At 39.6% G+C, this 16,964-nt stretch overlaps 1 protein-coding gene across 1 annotated transcript in view; it reads left to right on the top strand.

The window, feature by feature from the left end:
• The window catches only part of SLC24A2 (solute carrier family 24 member 2), a 75,548-nt gene extending 64,337 nt beyond the window's left edge, over positions 1-11,211 (top strand). Inside the window, exons 11-12 of the mRNA XM_025163574.2 lie at positions 536-702; positions 4,389-11,211. Of these exons, the coding sequence (XP_025019342.1) occupies positions 536-702; positions 4,389-4,638 (417 nt within the window). The 3' untranslated portion in view covers positions 4,639-11,211. The remainder of the gene's footprint in view (positions 1-535; positions 703-4,388) is intronic.
• Positions 11,212-16,964: the final 5,753 nt, after the last annotated feature.

Below are 16,964 nucleotides of genomic sequence, written 5' to 3'. Positions count from 1 at the left end.
TGAAGCACTCAGGTATTGAAATGTTTCAATTTATGAAGGATTTTTTTCTGGATCAAGACTTCAATGCTCTTCATAATGCTTTGTCCCTTCCTACAATTAGCTGGTACATATAATGCAATCTGGGTTAATACACCAGTATTATCTTTATTTTCAAAATGTGTACCAGTTACATTCTGATTTTATATTACATTTATGTTCATTTTCCACATCAGAGCAGCTTCAAAGTAGCATATATTAAAATAGGTTTATTTTAACAAACTAACATTAAAGCAATGCTGTTAAAAAAATCATAGTTGAAAGCACAAAAGAAAAATCAACAGTAAAGAGTTGCAGACTCAGCAAAATATACCAACTAATAATTAGCCATTACTGAAGACTGAAACAAGGTGAATATGGAAAAGGAGTAAATTATAAAAGAGCAAATATAGCAATTTTATGTACTTCTACATGGTGGATCCTAGCCAGTCCCTTACTTTGTATATTTTGCAAAGAAATGTCTTGCTTCCTTGCTTTCAGTGATTCCTTTTCTATTTAGGTTGGAGAGACGATTGGGATTAGTGAAGAAATCATGGGCTTGACTATCTTAGCTGCTGGTACATCTATTCCTGATCTAATCACCAGTGTCATTGTGGCACGAAAAGGACTAGGGGACATGGCAGTCTCCAGCTCTGTGGGAAGTAACATATTTGACATCACAGTGGGGTAAATATTATTACAATGTTATGTTCATTTACTTTTACTTTCTGATACCCAAGGCTAGATCGATGAGGCTAAGGCTTCATGGCGCAATGCTCTGGTCAACAGGGAGGCATTTAAATAATGAAGTGCTCAAGGGAACACAGAGCACATGCAGAGTCTCTGTTAACCTTCAGAAGCTTTATTAATTACAGTTGCCTGAGCTTTACACACAGAGAAACACAAACATACTCTCATATGTACTTGCTCTGCTACAAAACTGTTGATGCACAGGGGTTGGGAAAGACAAGAGTGTTCAGCAGATGTTGATGGCAGCATGCCCAAATGGAGATCTTCTGACAGAATCCTGTATAGCTTTGGCTTTTATTCTCTGCTAGTTGCATTCCATCATGTATCACCTTACCTGTTCTTTCCTTGAAGATTAGGTTGCTGAGTCAAATGTGACCTGTTGCATGGCAGTTAACTTTCTTACTTTCTGGTTGCTGTCATCCAGTCCTTGTCTGATTTCAAAGTTGACTTCTTTATCTCTTCAGACTGCTTGCTCCTGTACATGTTCTTCCCTATGGTTGAATTTGGTCATTAAGTTCCATCTGCTTCTCCCAACATTTTAGTTCTTACAATAGTACAGCCAACTTTTAAAAATACCAGCTAAAAAAAAGTAATGCTGATACACAATAAAGCTTCAGAGTACCCACTGTGCTACTTTAAAATTTTCTAGAAGTTAGAAATCTGAAAGTCCAAGGGAAAAAATAGTTCCCACGTATCTGCCCAATACATTTTATTTCTCAGTGCAGTGGTAGGCAGCTGGCAGGAAGCCAAGGCTTATCCAAATGCAGCTGCTAATAGCTGCACATTTCATCCATTTGAGCAGCTAGAATGGGCAGATGAAGCAAGAGATGCAGACAAGCATCTTCACCAGACCTCAGCCCTTAATGCTTATTAGTAGGAAAAGTACAACATGGCAGGAACCAAAAACCAAAGTCATTTCATGGCAATTTAGCAATCTGTTGAAGGAGGCTATTGGGAGGGAGTATGCATGGAAAATCTACTACTTAACATCACCCTGCTGCTCTGCTAAGAAAGAACAGTCCTGTTCACTGTTCTCTCTTAGCACAGCAGCAGGGTGATGTTACTGGACAATTCCTACTGGACATAGGAAATGAAATAATGAACCTATGGCATAAAGATGGCCCTACAGATTATATACTTGGATTAATAAATTCATTCATTCATTCAGTTTTTATGGCCTCCCACTCATACATGCATCTGGTCAGTTAACAAAGATTTAAAACAATAAAATAAAAATAAAACAGCCATATCGTGAGAAGAAAACAGCACAATTTACACACACAACAACCCAGCCTTAATGGTGGGAATACATAGCCTCCTGTTCCAGTACTACTGGAAAGAGACAGGTCTTCAAGACTCTCTTGAAGACAGACAGGATCAGGTCTGTGCAGACCTTGGGAGAGTGTCATTCAGCTGCAGCAACAGAGAAGGTCTGTCTCCTGAGCCCAGCAAGTTGACACTACTTAATAAATGGAACCCAAAGCATGCCAGCTTTATCAGTTCTTACCAAATGGCAGAGACAATTGGAGACAAGCAGTCCCACCAATATCCAAGCACTTATGGATGACAACCAGCCCAGTAGATGTGTTATATGAGTGTACTAAGGCACACCCGGGACTGCATTCAGGACCAGCTATAGCTCCCAAGTGGCCTTTAAAGACAGAGTCATGTAATACTGAATGTGTCCCTAGGGCTATTTCATCTTAGTAATTTATTTAAATGTTAATCAAAATACAGTAAAATATTATGGCTCATCTCTGCTTCAAAAGAATAGTGTCCTCAAATTGCGAGAGAACTATCTTATATTTCAGTTTTTCCTCTTGTTCTGGGTATGTATAGTAATAGCCGGGGGGGGGGGGAGTGCCTATGGATTAGAAAAATTGATTTGGGGAGAAATGGAATTAGGGGAGATAAGGGATAAGGATTGTTTTCTTTTTACACAAAACAAGAATGTTCCATAGAAATAAAAAACCCAATAAGTAATGTTATCTTACAGATTTGGCATAAAAATAAAAAATATTTAGCCCAGGAATATCACCATTGAATTGAATTGTAGATCTAGAAAAATTTCCAGAGAAGGCAGGACTAATAAAAGATATGGAGCGAGCTGGAGTATTAAGATTGAAAGATTGTTTAAGTAAAGTTTCTTGTAGAGATGATATAAAGGAAATATTTGAACAAAGTAAAATATCTTGGTATAATGTACTACAATTGGAGGCATGGATTAAGAACTGGGTAAAACAATATCAGAAATGCAGACAGTTTACAAAATTTGAGGAATTAATAATACAGATGAAACAGAATGATACAAAGTAACAAAAGGTTAATAGGTAAAATATATAAAATACAGAATGTAATCAAGCACAACAAGGAATGAAATTTAGTTGGGAGAGTGAGGTATTTAGGTATCAATATTACAAAAGAGGAATGGTCAAAGATTTGGACGCAAAGAATTATGAAAAATATGTCTGTTGGAATTAAAGAGAACTGTGATAAGACAGTTTGGAAATGGTATATAACTCCAGTAACTTTAAGCTATTATAACAGAAATTATTTTAAAAATTGTTGGAGGTGTAAAAAAGAAATTGGGACTTATTTGCATTTATGGTGGGAATGTGAAAAGGTAAAAAAAAATGGGAAAAGGTATTTGCTGAGATTAATGAAATATTATCTATTAATTTGCAAATAAGTCCTAAAATTGCATTACTGTTAAATTTTGGAAATATGAAACTAGAATGGCAAAAGAAAGAGATGATAATAATTTTTGTTACTGCCTTAAAATTAATAATAGTTAAAAAATGGAAAGTGGATTTTGAATATGAGCTTGAAGATTGGTTTAAAAAAGTATGGAACATTGCTATTAATGAAAAATTGACATGTGAACTAAAATATAAAAAGGAATGATTTTGATGCTATATAGGGTGAATTTCTGGAATATGTTTTTGTTAAAGGGAAGGGAGTAAAACCAGATCAATATATATCATCCTTTTGGAGAGGGCTTATTATTAAAAATTATTAATAATAAAAATCTATGAGTAAAGAGATAAAGGGGTAGGTCTCACGGGTGATGGGTGCATGTAGAGGTTAAGTTTTTATGTGTTGTATTTTGGTTGTTTGATTGAATTATTTTATGTTTTTGTTATTGGTTTTGTGTTTTGTAATTTGTATTTTAAAATACAATAAAATATATAAAAATGTAAAAAAAAAAAAAGGAGAGCGAGAGAGAGAGAGATTGCCATATTCCAGAACAAGGAGGCAAACCGTGCTGCCTGGGGCTGCTGGGACTTGTAGTTTTCCATTATCTGAAAGGCTACACATTTCCTACCCTTGCTTCAGAGAATGATGGCCTTATTATATTGCCTAACCACCACAACAGAAATTGCACTGAAATATGCTTCTACCTCCCAGGACTCAACTACTGTTTAGACCTGAGAATAACCCTTAAGAATGAGAAAGTTGGCCATTTCAATGCTGCTGTTTTCTAGAGGTAGAAATATCATTTTGACTTGTTTACTGCAAACATATTGTGATTATTCTTCTGGTTGTCCATTATAAATGAATCACACCATCTTTCAATTATCAGCAAAGCTGGCTTTTACTAGCATTTTTTTTTTCTTCAACAGCCTTCCTCTGCCATGGCTCCTCTATGCTGCAGTTAACAAGTTCTCTCCAGTGGTAGTGAGCAGCAATGGGTTATTCTGTGCTATTGTTCTCCTCTTCATCATGCTTCTATTTGTCATCCTCTCTATTGCATTCTGCAAGTGGAAGATGAACAAATTCCTGGGTTTCACCATGTTCGGGCTCTATTTTGTATTCCTGGTTGTCAGCGTCCTTCTAGAAGACAGGATAATTGTATGCCCTGTGTCCATCTAATAGGAAGAAAATACTCCTTTTGGAACAACAATAAAACAGACAACCACTGAAGAAAAAATTTAAAAACAAAACAAACTGTATCTTTAGAACTGTCCAACAGTAGAAGAAAGAGGGACTGAAATTACACATGGACAAATGCACCTGATACAGTAGCTGTTGCTGAACAAAAATGTTGTGCAGAGTGAAAACTCACAGCTTTAAATATACTCCTATGAAACTTTCACTGCTTATTTGTTGGAGGTATGGTGCATCCATTGTTTATGAGTATATTTAGCTTATTGCATGGGCTATGTTTAGGACCTAGTTCCGTGCACATTTATCTGTCTACCTGTATATTATTATTAATCAACCAGACATTGTAGTAGTAGACAAGGACCAGAAGACAGCGATGGTGATAGATGTAGCGGTGCCAAGTGACAGCAACATCAGGAAGAAGGAGTATGAGAAGCTGGAGAAGTATCAGGGCCTGAAGGAGGAACAGAGAGGATGTGGGAAGTCGAGGCCAAAGTGGTCCCAGTGGTGGTAAGAGCACTTGGGGCCATGACTCCTAAGCTGGGAGAGGGGCTCCAACAGATCCCAGGAACAGCATCAGAGCTCTCTGTCCAGAAGAGTGCAGTGCTAGGAACAGCTCAGATACTGCACAGAACCCTCAAATTCCCAGGCCTCTGGTAGAGGACCCAAGATTGAGGAAGGCACATGCTACCCATAGGGGTGAGAGGGAATTTATCAGAAAGAGAGCTGTATCTATAAATAGAAATAATATTGTATGTCTTTGGAAACAGCAACTCTTATTTAGGATTGTACATATTCATTTAAGCTGATAGAAGAGTTACTCAGCACCATCAGCAGAAGCAATATGACAAACAAGAGAAGGCTGTGGACAATATGCAGTTTGAACATTAGTGGCCACCCACATCACACATTTGAGACGCCTGAAGAATTTTAGAACTGAGTTAATGCAAGCTGTGTTGGCTTTCCAGCATATAAGAAACAATAACTGACAAGACAACAATCTTGGTGGCTCCAGTAACATTACTCTCAAATTATGAAGCTGAGATGTATCTATCATCTATATCTATCTATCCTCAGCAGTTCACAAAGATAAAAGACACACTTAAATTAAAGCATCCCCAGTTGGATAAAAATTAAAATATATTCACATATTTTGTACATTATACTGCTGTAACATATGGCTATGTACAGGCAAAAGGGAACTCTCACAGATCAGAAGGGAGAGGTTTTGTATTGCCACATATACAGTCCTTTTCAGTGGAAGCAGTTTGTATAATTAGCTGCACATCATGAGGGGGCAGAAAATCAACTGATGCCCCTGCCTACCTTCATCTATAAACTTTAGCCTTACAGATACTTGCTGACTGGTTTGGGCTTCCTGGAAAGGTCTCTGTTGTTCTGCAGTTTGTTCTCTATATATAGCATGACCAAAAGGATATCTGAGATGCTTACTGAGAAAACCTTCATTAAGGATTTGAAGTCTCTTCTACAGCTACTAAGTGCAGCAATACTGTAATAATACTAAATCATTTAAATGCTTTTTTCACAACTGCATTTGCTTTGTCATCCATAAGAGGCTGGAGTGGTTTCTATGTAGCTTTTAAAATAGGACTTCAGAACTGCTGCATGATGGGTACAAAAGCAAAGCTCAGTGTATTCTGTGGGTTTATTTTCTTTTGTTATTTGCAAAGCTTCATGGTTCTATTTTTATTGTCTCTAAAACTTTGGGAATGTGTGGGAAAGTGGAATTGCTGAACTGAAATTAGAATGTTCCAAAACTTCTGAAGTGTTGAATGCAACTCTGATTGTTTGATCAACAAATAAAATTCCATCCTGCTCCTCTAGAATTTCAGGAAGAGGAGCAGTTCCAGTATCATAGAAGATCAAAAGAAGTTTGGTGTTTCTATGACCTTGCATTAACTAGAACGGCTGAAATAGCAACTGTCTGCAAACAACTTGCAGCATTTGTCTGCGCTATATTCTTGATCTTATTAAAATGTAGTACTATTCCCATGAGTCATCCATCATCAGTGCTCATGATGTATTAGGTCACCCATGCATAATAGAAATTTGGTACCTCACATCTTGCAACAGAATATACAGTAGTTCGGGCAATTTCTTCAATGTTTTTGCTGTTTTGTTTGTCTTGTACTTGCACTTTCGTTCTCTACAGCACTTTTTAAAATCTTCCATTGTATTCCATGTATAAGCATGTAGATAGCAACGTCTAGGGACTTCTTAGAACTCAAAAAAATCAAGTCTAGGTGAAACAAACATGTCTATTTTTAAAAAATTGTGGCTGTTGAAATAATTAAGTTATCACAATAATTATTGTAACAATCTGCTGTCTCTTTTTCAGATGGGTGTAATGACTGAGTGATTGATTGATTGACTGACTGATTGATTGATGAAATATGACTCCATCCCAACCTTGAGCAATTTACCACATGAAATGGTTAAAAATACAATAATATAGAAATCATACGGAGCAAATGTCCGGAAAAAGCACTCCAGCACTAACTGAACATACATCCCACAAAGTGTTCTGCAACCACTCGGGACACAGGCCAAGCTTTAAGGGCTTCTTTATGTAGTGTCAGAGTGGAGCCATACAAATTTCTAGGGGAACCTTGCTCCATAGGGTAGACACTCTGGGTCTTTTCAGGTGACACTATCTGATTGATGGAACCTAAAGCATGCTGTCTGATTGTATAAGGCAGGCGGAAGCTGCAGAAGACAGATGGTCCCTCAAATAATCAAGTCCTATGTCGTGAAGGGCTTTATAGGTGATAATCAGCACCTATAGTTGGCTGGGGGTCGAGATGTACAACTGGGAATCACCAGCATACTGAAGATGCCTGACCTCCCCAGCAGCCTCATGTAGATATTCAACAGACTTACTGGGAAATCCTAGGTCTTAGATATTCCTGTAATGTTTTATCGTGCTGAGCCATGGGGAGCTTTATTTGGTTTTAGTTTAGCATGATGTGTGAAATCAGCCACTGCAGGTATGAATCATGGTTTGTAATTTCTTGTGTTTGTGTAAATCCAGCTTAAGTCATGGTTAAACAAATGCTGACTGGGTTAATGTGATACCTAAAGGCAGCCACTGTTACAAAGTAAAGGACTTTCTATTTGTTCATCATAAGCCTCAGGACTGTGACCTGGAGTGGTACACTTTCCTCCTATTGGCAGTATATTTTAAATGCAGCCTCAACATATGCATGGTTTTTTTTCCCCTGATCTTGAAGATTTACCTCAATCCTTTGCTCCCTCAACTTCTGTCTGAGTGTGCAAAAGAAGTATCATTACATTACATACAAACATCTAGGCTAGGATTCAAAGAACTAATAGCACTAACATGCAATTAGGTTTCTCATACCGCAGCCACAAATGCCAGGTGAAAAACCTTTTGGACATCCCTAAAGCACTTCCTGAATCTTGGTATGATTTGGTCAAACCCCTTTTAGATTCTCAAAACATTCAAATCACTTTTTCTCATCTAGAATTCTTATGGAAGCCAATGAATAGATAAGGAAACCCTAGAATTTTGCTCAGACTTTTCTCTGTGAGGTAAAGTAATGTTGGCAGAAGCCTAGCCATGCTTACCTGGGAGCAAGCCCCATCAAACATGGCAAAATGTACTTCTGATTTACTCTCTTCACCATCTAGTGAAGGCAATGGTAAAAAAATTAAGTAGTTTTTAGCTAGACAGGACTAATAGAGCAAAATGGTTTTCTAGAAGCCCCCTTTGCTGATGAAGGAACCACATTTACTAATATGTTACTATAGCTGTATGTATATACACACACACATTCTTACATACATGCACAGATTGCTTTTTATCCAATAGCTGTGGTGAGTTTTGCTGCACATTTACCCCTGCAGTAAGAATGTGCAAAATACATGCCGTTTCCATGGCAAGAAGCCAAAGCCCTTAGTTCCTTATGGATGAAAATCCACGCTTAAGTAGGAGAAGCTTCAGAGGCAAGATGACTGTGATGACTAAGGATGTGGGCTATATGTCATACAAAGGAAGGCTGGAGAAACACGGCACATTGGCAAATAAGTGAGCTTTGCAAAAACACCATTTGTGGAGCCAACTGTGCAGGAAGCTGTGGGGTGGGTGGTTCTACCAAAAGGAACGCTGACATTTGGAAGAGGCAGAAAACCTTTACAGGAACAAACAGTCTCCCTGTAGCAGAGTTGTCCTTGGTTAAGTGCTAGTCCTTCCATGGCTTGGTTTCTATGGCTTTGATATTCCTGGCTGTTAGCAATATATCTTTACTTAAAGTTCTGTGACCAAACAATTGGGTGGATGCTCCAAAGTGGTATATGTTTGCCCTTACTGCCTCCTTCAGGCTGCCCAGATACACAAATGTACTAGAGATAATAGATGCATGCAAGCCCTCGCTTCACAGTCATTTACCTCCCACTGAAAGGACTGGGTATTTATCTGATTAAAGTATTTGTCCCCTCCTCCTTGGCTTTAATTCAAAATTGGTGGCCACCCTTGGCCACCTTTGGCTTATCTGAGAAGCTAAGCAGACTTGGCTTAGCCAGTGCTTCAGTGAGGCATCAGCTGGCTAGCCAGAGCTGCTGACTAGCCTGGGAAGTTGAAACAAAACACACCCCAGATGATGACAGTGGCAAATTATTTCCCCAGCATGGATAGAGTCAATGAGGTATGAACATGACCAGGGAGCTTTGGGGTTTAAAATATCAAACCAACAATAGAAACCACTACATAAAGTGTAGCATACAATTGTGGAGTAAACCAGGATGAAAGATCCACTTGTGTAGCTTCTAGCTCAGCCCTCCCCCAGTGTCAAGGGAGGGGCAGATTGTTATCCTGTAATAGCAATATCATGAATTTATTGTCTTCCACCTTAAGAATTTTTTTTTTTAAATCAAAGTGCAAACTAGTTAGCTAGCTAGTTAGTGAAATGCTGGGAAGAGAGCTCTCGGTGTCCAATTGGTAATAAACATGAGTGCAACATGCCTTTAAGAATTTCAATGGGTGGTTGTTTCCTGGAAATTATTACTTATTTACCTTGAATTATCTAATTAAATTCTTCAGGGCATGTAGTTCCCCCTCTCCTTGTGCCTGGAATCCTTTTTCTTCCTCAAGCCACTAACAAACACTAATGAAAGACCAACTGTAGTTCATATTATTCCCACCAACAGCTTACGTAAGAGATATACCTAGTATTCTTACTTAAGAATGCTTACAATCTGGCATCCTTTAAATAGCATGGTGGAAACCAAACATGAGACCTTCTGCACCTGGAAAGTATGCGTAGCAATTGTTAATGAGCCCCTTTGAAATGCTATAATGAGTTTGAACTAGTTTCAGCTGCTCTAAAAGTCCAAAATATATGGATTATTATTGTTGATTAACTCAGGTCATAATCCTGTGCCTCATTACCTGGGAGTAATGAGCAAAGGAGAATTTATTTTGCATCAATTGCAATGTCTGATATCCAAGGTCAAGTATTAATTATAATTATCCAAATTTAAGAAATCAGACTAATGAGTTGTTTGGTTACCTGTTAATATCAAGACTCCATGGAGTTGCTTTTAACTGCCTTGCTGAATCAAATAAAAAGATCTGGTTTTTAAAGAGTTTTTCTGGAAAGTTTCTAAGGGCAACCCCAAAATATTACTGTTTTTTGAGTTTGAATAAAATTGCCTGCATCCCAATTGAAATCATATTATTATTGTTGGTCGCAGAGTCAGCCAGATGTTTAAACTGGATTTGGCATTTTTATCCATCTGTCGAGTCCTTCCCAAGGGCCCTGGGATAAACAGATGTTGTTTGATGGTGTTGTTTGTTGTTGTTATTCCAGCATTTGGGCTGGAATGATAGAGAATGTGTGTTGTCAGCGAAAAATATCAGTACATTCATTGGGCCTCTGCATGTGCAATTAGCTTCTCATAATTGTTATATTTTAAATATAGAGAAGCCACATAATTCTAAGTATTTGATTTTTTAGTTCAGACCAGTGCATCAAATACAAGCATGTTTTTGGAAACTGACTTCAGAATCATTATTTTGAAGGTTTTCAAGGGTCATCTTTAAGCACTGTGAGAATAATTTAAGCCATTGCACCTCTGTTCTTAAAATTAGTAGACTTCTCCTGAACAGATATCCTGTGGATTGCATTGGAAGAACAACTTCATTGGGTCAATAAAGAAGTGCATGATGAAACAATGAAAATGAAAATATTAAAGCCCAAGGGAATTCAAAGGCCTGTTTTCTTAATTTAAGGGAAAGTATTTATTTGAAGCTATGAATTGTTGGCTATTTTGAGTAATATCTTAAGAAACAAAATATATGCTATCTCCAAATACTGATTTAATTATATGTGTTTATGAACTGTTGCATATTGTATAAAAATAGTATAACAATTACTATTTTTTTACCATGAAACAGGTTTGTATAGTGTAAGAAAGCTTGACACATAAACATCACTAAAATAATCTTCTGAATGTATGACTATAAGTACTGGATTTTAATCATTGTGTTTTGCGTACCATTTTCCACACTCCTGCTCTGTATTCCCAGCAACCACCATCAGGCACTCTGTGTAACTTAAACCTTTTAGGTATGAAAATAAATGAATACATTTTAAAAAAGGGAATGGTTTAAACAAGGTTTTGTTTTTCCCATTGCTCAGTTCGAACAGAATGGTAATGGGAGGATGGAAGATGATTTGGGGCTGGGGCTCGGTGGGAGACACGCCTGCCTTTTTATAGCACGCAGCTCTGCCCTCAGCTTTCTGTCATGGTGGAGAATATAGAGAAGATTGAAATCTGCAGAGGACCAATTACCCAGTAGCCAAGCTGGCCCTTGGTATTTTTAGATGAAAGCCGCTTAGCAGCAAGAACGTAGCTGTGTATCCTCTGGGTGACACACTCCTGCTCTCTAAATCAGACAGTCCAGAAACATCCCCTGAGTTGATGCTCAGTAACCACTTTGTGACATAAATAGCTTGATGCAGAGGTTTTTTTAGGCTCATTGGGAATATTATGCCATTCTCAAAGATCTACAGTTCCAGGTAAACAACTGGTTGAGTTGGACTCTATGCCTCCCACCCGTGAGCACGTTGTCCTTGCCACCAAACAAAAATAGCTCATTAGCATAAGACGGCTTTAACATCAGCTGTCATTAGGCTTATCTCATGACAGGCACCCTACCCCAAGCCTTTGAAGAAGGTGGGGGGGCAGCCTGCAGAATCTCCCGTGCTTAAACCAGTCTGACTAGGGCCCATTTGCCAAATGGAACCAGGCAGTAGAGGTAGTGACTTAAAGTAGGAACTGTTGTATTCTACAAGTGGTTGGAGAGAGGGAAGCAGTTTTTGCAGACCCAAGTGAGCAACGGGGAGCTAGAGCAGCATCTGCTGCAGCTTGCTGAAAGTTGTACAGTTCAGCAAAGTCCTGGCTTTGCAGTTTCAGGCCTCCTTCCTAAACCTGTCCCAAAGCCTGCAACATGCTTGACTATAATATGTAATATCACAAAGGCTACAGCATGTTTGAAGCATACATTATTTTACATTTTATTACATTACTGAAGCTAGTAGTATTTACAGTTGTGAAATTTAACCCAGGAGTGTGACCTATCTCATAAACTCTGATGTCTTTTAGCTTTCTTAGCAGGTTTTTTTAATATTTCTTTTCCTAGGAAAAAAAATGCTCTAACATGCAGTACATGCTACAGTACTCCAAGGGTTGCAAATTTTAAGTTCTCCCATTGCTGAAGCAGCATCAGGTTAAGGCACTAGCAAAAATCTTGCTTAACTTCTTCTGTTGCAAACCCCGAATAGACAATAGCTACACTTCTTGCCACACACTAAAAGACTTAATTAAACAGCCTCACACCCATGTCTTTAAATGCAGCACTTATAATCCAGCTTTGTGTCATCCCAACCTGAATCTTGCCATTTCAGGTATCTGGAAACAAGGACCTGTAATCTACCTCAAGCCTATTTAGCAAAGTCCAATTTCTGCAAAGCCCAAAGGCCCATTGCAGATTCAGAAGGAATGGTAAACACCCTTGGTCAGCTCATGTGGGACAGACAACTGGGGTCAAAATGGCAAGTTTCACTGGATTACCACTTTTTAATCTCCTTCCCAGCCATGCGCTTTTCACATCAGCATATACGCATTCAGGACACATAGCACCTGACGTGACTTAGTGCTCACCAGATGTGTTGGAACAGCTGTTCTGGACTGCCTGGGGATGTAATCATGTTATTTGTGACTAGAGCTAACGTATTTTTTAAAACTTTATTTTACTTAGTAAACTTTGGAAATATGTACCATGAAACACTGGATTTCCTCTGTACTTTTCACTAAAATATACTTTATATTCCATTTTCTGTTGCTTCTTAATAAGGCCAAGGCTGGATTGATAGGTTTGGCAGAACATGGCAGACTTAGTGATTCTGATGCAGAGATTTGAAACAAGTTTCTCTGCATACCCTTAAATTTCTTAGAAGAGCACCAGATTTTGGAAAGGATATCTCCACCTAACTGTTCCAAATGAGGATGCATTCTTGGGACAGCGGGCATGACTATTAACTGCAGTACTACTCTGAAAAAGAGTAGTACCAAAAGCATTCAAGTGAAAAGCTTCAAAGTTCTTTTCAGAAAGTTCCTCATTTAGGCTGGAATGTTTGTTCCCACTGCAACACTTTTGTCAGTACATGTGGTTACAAACAGGTTTCTGCTTATAGGATCAAGTTACAGGTAGTCCTTGCTTAGTGACCACAATTGGGACCAGCAACTCCTTCATTAAGCAACACAGTCGCTAAGTGAAACATGTGACCATAATGGGCTTAGGGCCTCACTTCTGCCACAGTCATTAAGTGATACAACACATGACCACAACAGGCTTGCAACCTCACTTCTGCTGTCATTAAGCGAATCACCACAGGTCATTAAGCGAGACATCACGTGACTGCGATTTGCAATTTTACTGCCTGCTTCTCCATTGGCTCTGCTTGTCAGAAGCCAGTTGTGAAGCGTGCAAATGATAATTACATGACTGTGGGATGCTGCAATGGTCATAAACACCCACTGGTTGCAAAGTGCCTGAATGTTGATCACATGACTGTAGAGACGCTGCAACAGTCATAAATGCGAGGATTGGTCGTAAAGTTATTTTTTCAGTGGCATCATAACTGAACGATAATTAAACAGGGCAGTCATTAAGTGAAGTCTGCCTGTATTCACATACGGGGGTCTTCCCTACAGGCCTGCTTCATTCATAGAATGTCCTGAGGTGTCCAGAATGTTGACTTCCATTTTCCATCCTGCACTAGAACAGGAGGCGGAACTAGTGCACTATCTCTGTGACAACTAGAACTAAAAGCTGTCAAACTGGAAATGTTTATTTCTTAACACAGTTTGTTACAAATGGGATGGGAGGATAATGTAAAACCCCACAGGCAGACTCCTTTGTCCCAGACTTTCTAGTATCCATACTGGATCCTCCCAGTCTGTTCACCTGAGCTCTTAGCCATTCTGCCAAGGACTTCTTTCTCCAGCTCAGCACAAGGAGAAAACAAGGAGAAAAGCAGGCACTTTGCAACTCCTTGTCCCAAACTTAGAAATGCAGAACTCAAGAAATCATGTGCCTATCCTGAAACTACACAGGATAACTGTGTAGCTGAGCAGTCTTGAACATGGGGAAGCTTTTAATGAGAAATTCCCTTAAGACAAGAATGAAGTCAAATCACCAGCTATAAAAATAGCTACAAACAAAAGCAAGTGAGGTAAGCGGGCCTGCCTATCAACATCCAACCGGGTGGCCCAGATGGCCTCTCTCCAAGCACCATCTCTGCAATGTACTTTGAACATGCGCTTAAACACAAGATGGTGCTTGGAGAGAGGCTATTTGGGCCACCTGGTTGGATGCTGATAGGCAGGCCCGCTTACCTCACTTGCTTTTGTTTGTTTGTTTCCTCCCTGGTTTTGTAGAATGCAAAGGATAACTGAAAGCCATCTTCTTTGAAGAGAGAGATACTGTAGTTGCTTTGTCCAGCCAAGCAAAATGCTCTATTTCTGCTGTTTCAGGACTAGCCAGCAAATCAGAAATGATCTAGCAGGCTAACCCATCTTCCTAATGACTCTTGGCAGAATGAAAGGCAGTCTAGTTTGCAGCAATTGTGCTACTGCATAAATGGGATTACATGAGAGAGGATTTGTTGGGAAACAAAAGCTACATTCCATTTATTCAGGCCTTTCAGCATGGGGTCATTTAGATATGCTTTAGGGGGCATGTTGCACCATTCCAAAATTAGGAGTTTGTCACACAGCTACCTTATCTATGAGTGACAGGTGCCACCTTTGGAACGAACTGCTTTCTCTAACATTAGTTAGCACTTTTGCTAAATAGTGCTGGAACACATGCATTATCTTACAGTACAGAATGCTTTCGTCCTTCAGTATTATTTTATTCACATGTAAATGTTATGCTAATATTTATCAGAGTAATGCCATTAGCGAATGCAATATATGCCCCACTAAATCAGAGGTGCCATCTCCCAGGTACGTAGGCGTGAGGTTGCAGCCTTCTAACAAACGGATTTGTTAACAATCCTTTGATATCAAAGCTTACTTATTATATTCATTGCCGTAACTCCACTGAAAAAATGGACCAGTCAGATGTATGTTGTTTCAAAACGGGTTGACTTGCGCTTTTCAGCTCTTCCTGCAAAATACATTACATTTATGACCCTGCCTATCCTATAAAAATCAACTCTAAAATAGTACAATAAAAAGCCAGGAATTGCTTTTACATTTCTTTGGCTGTCACCCCCACCATCGGAAATTATGCAAATTACATTGCTTGCATATATTTACACAAGGGGTAACAACATCATTTTGCAAATACTGTTAAATCAGCTTTCTATGCAAAAACCCTTTCCCTTATTTTGCGTAACCATTACAGTAAATGAGATGTGGATGGCCTTCCATTCAGCCATTAGCTTCAGGATTAGGTAGTATTCAAATCTGGAGAGGCTCTGAAACTTGATAAAGTCTCAGAACAAAAATGTACTTAAGCAAGACTTACATGCAAAGAACTCCGAGTCCTGAGCTGTGTTCATGTAGGCAGGCTTTCCTAATTTGCACTCCTGATCCTCTTTAGATCAAGACCTCACAGTAGTTGAACTTTCCAGTGTCACGTGGGGGAGGGAAAGAGAATGGGGGAGAGAGGCGAAAGGAAGCAGAAAATCTTCACAAGAAAATTGCTTACAGAACCAGGTTTTTTTTAGCATGTGAGATGTATCATATCTGACTCTTCTGCTGCTTCTGCCCAAAGTATTCCTGTAAATTGGATTCATTAAGACTGAAAGATTAAATTTAGCGCAACGCTGCCCTCTCGTGGAACTAGCTGCTTTCTTCCCACACAAAGGCCAGGAGGCAGCTCTAACCTTCTGTGGCAGCAAACACAGCAGCCTTTGGTCATCTGAATGCAAACCCTGAGTGCTACACTAGACGACTACTGGTCCCACCAAAAGCTTATTCTGTAATAGAATTGCAATTCATCTTTCAGGTAGCAGCAGACTGAGCAACAATCTATAGTGGTGACATTGTCCCCCAAACATCGCAGTTTGTTTGTTTTTTCCCCACATGCAATTTCCAGTCACAGGAAGACAAGTGAGGGAACCGTATCAAGAACGCACATCGCAGCGATTGTGGGCGAAGACAGCGGAGTCTGAATGGACGCGAGGTCTTTATCACAAGGATGTACTCTAGAGTGTCGCGGCGCATTGGGGCTTCCGGTGGGGGATATACTGTACGCACGAGCATAGTTCTTGTGAAATGGGGGAAATGCAGGCAGGCACGGCCTGGAAAGTCCATTTAGAAATGGCCCCAGTGGACTTTACCAGGTGGTGATCAAACAGCATGTCCTGCACTTAAGGAACAAGCCACGTCAACAATCAAAGGGAGAGATTTGCAACTTATCTTTTCAAATAGGGTTTATTCATTCATAGCTGCCAAGGAGGAAACCCCTTTCCTGCCCCTGACCCCAAGTGACAGCACCCCTACAGCAAGGCAGTACCAGTGCCTTCAAAAGCCACCACCACCACCCAAGGAGGACATGGCATAGCCTCTCCAGTCCCACTGTTGCATCACCTCCAGCACATGCTTGCCCCCTCCACTGCCCCCCTTCTGACCCTGGGTACTGTGCAGCTGGAGTCCTGTCTACAAGATCAGTCGCACGGGAACAGGGCTGCCCATCCTGAAGCCGCCACGCTTCCATTCCATTCCATGGCATAGCTTAGAGCAGGAGTTAAAAGTGC

Source organism: Python bivittatus, unplaced genomic scaffold, assembly GCF_059951505.1.
Source record: "Python bivittatus isolate LINGU-HERP-01145 unplaced genomic scaffold, Pbiv_v1 ctg000850_np1212, whole genome shotgun sequence".
Lineage (NCBI taxonomy): Eukaryota > Metazoa > Chordata > Lepidosauria > Squamata > Pythonidae > Python > Python bivittatus.
This window is presented reverse-complemented; position numbering and strand designations above follow the sequence as displayed.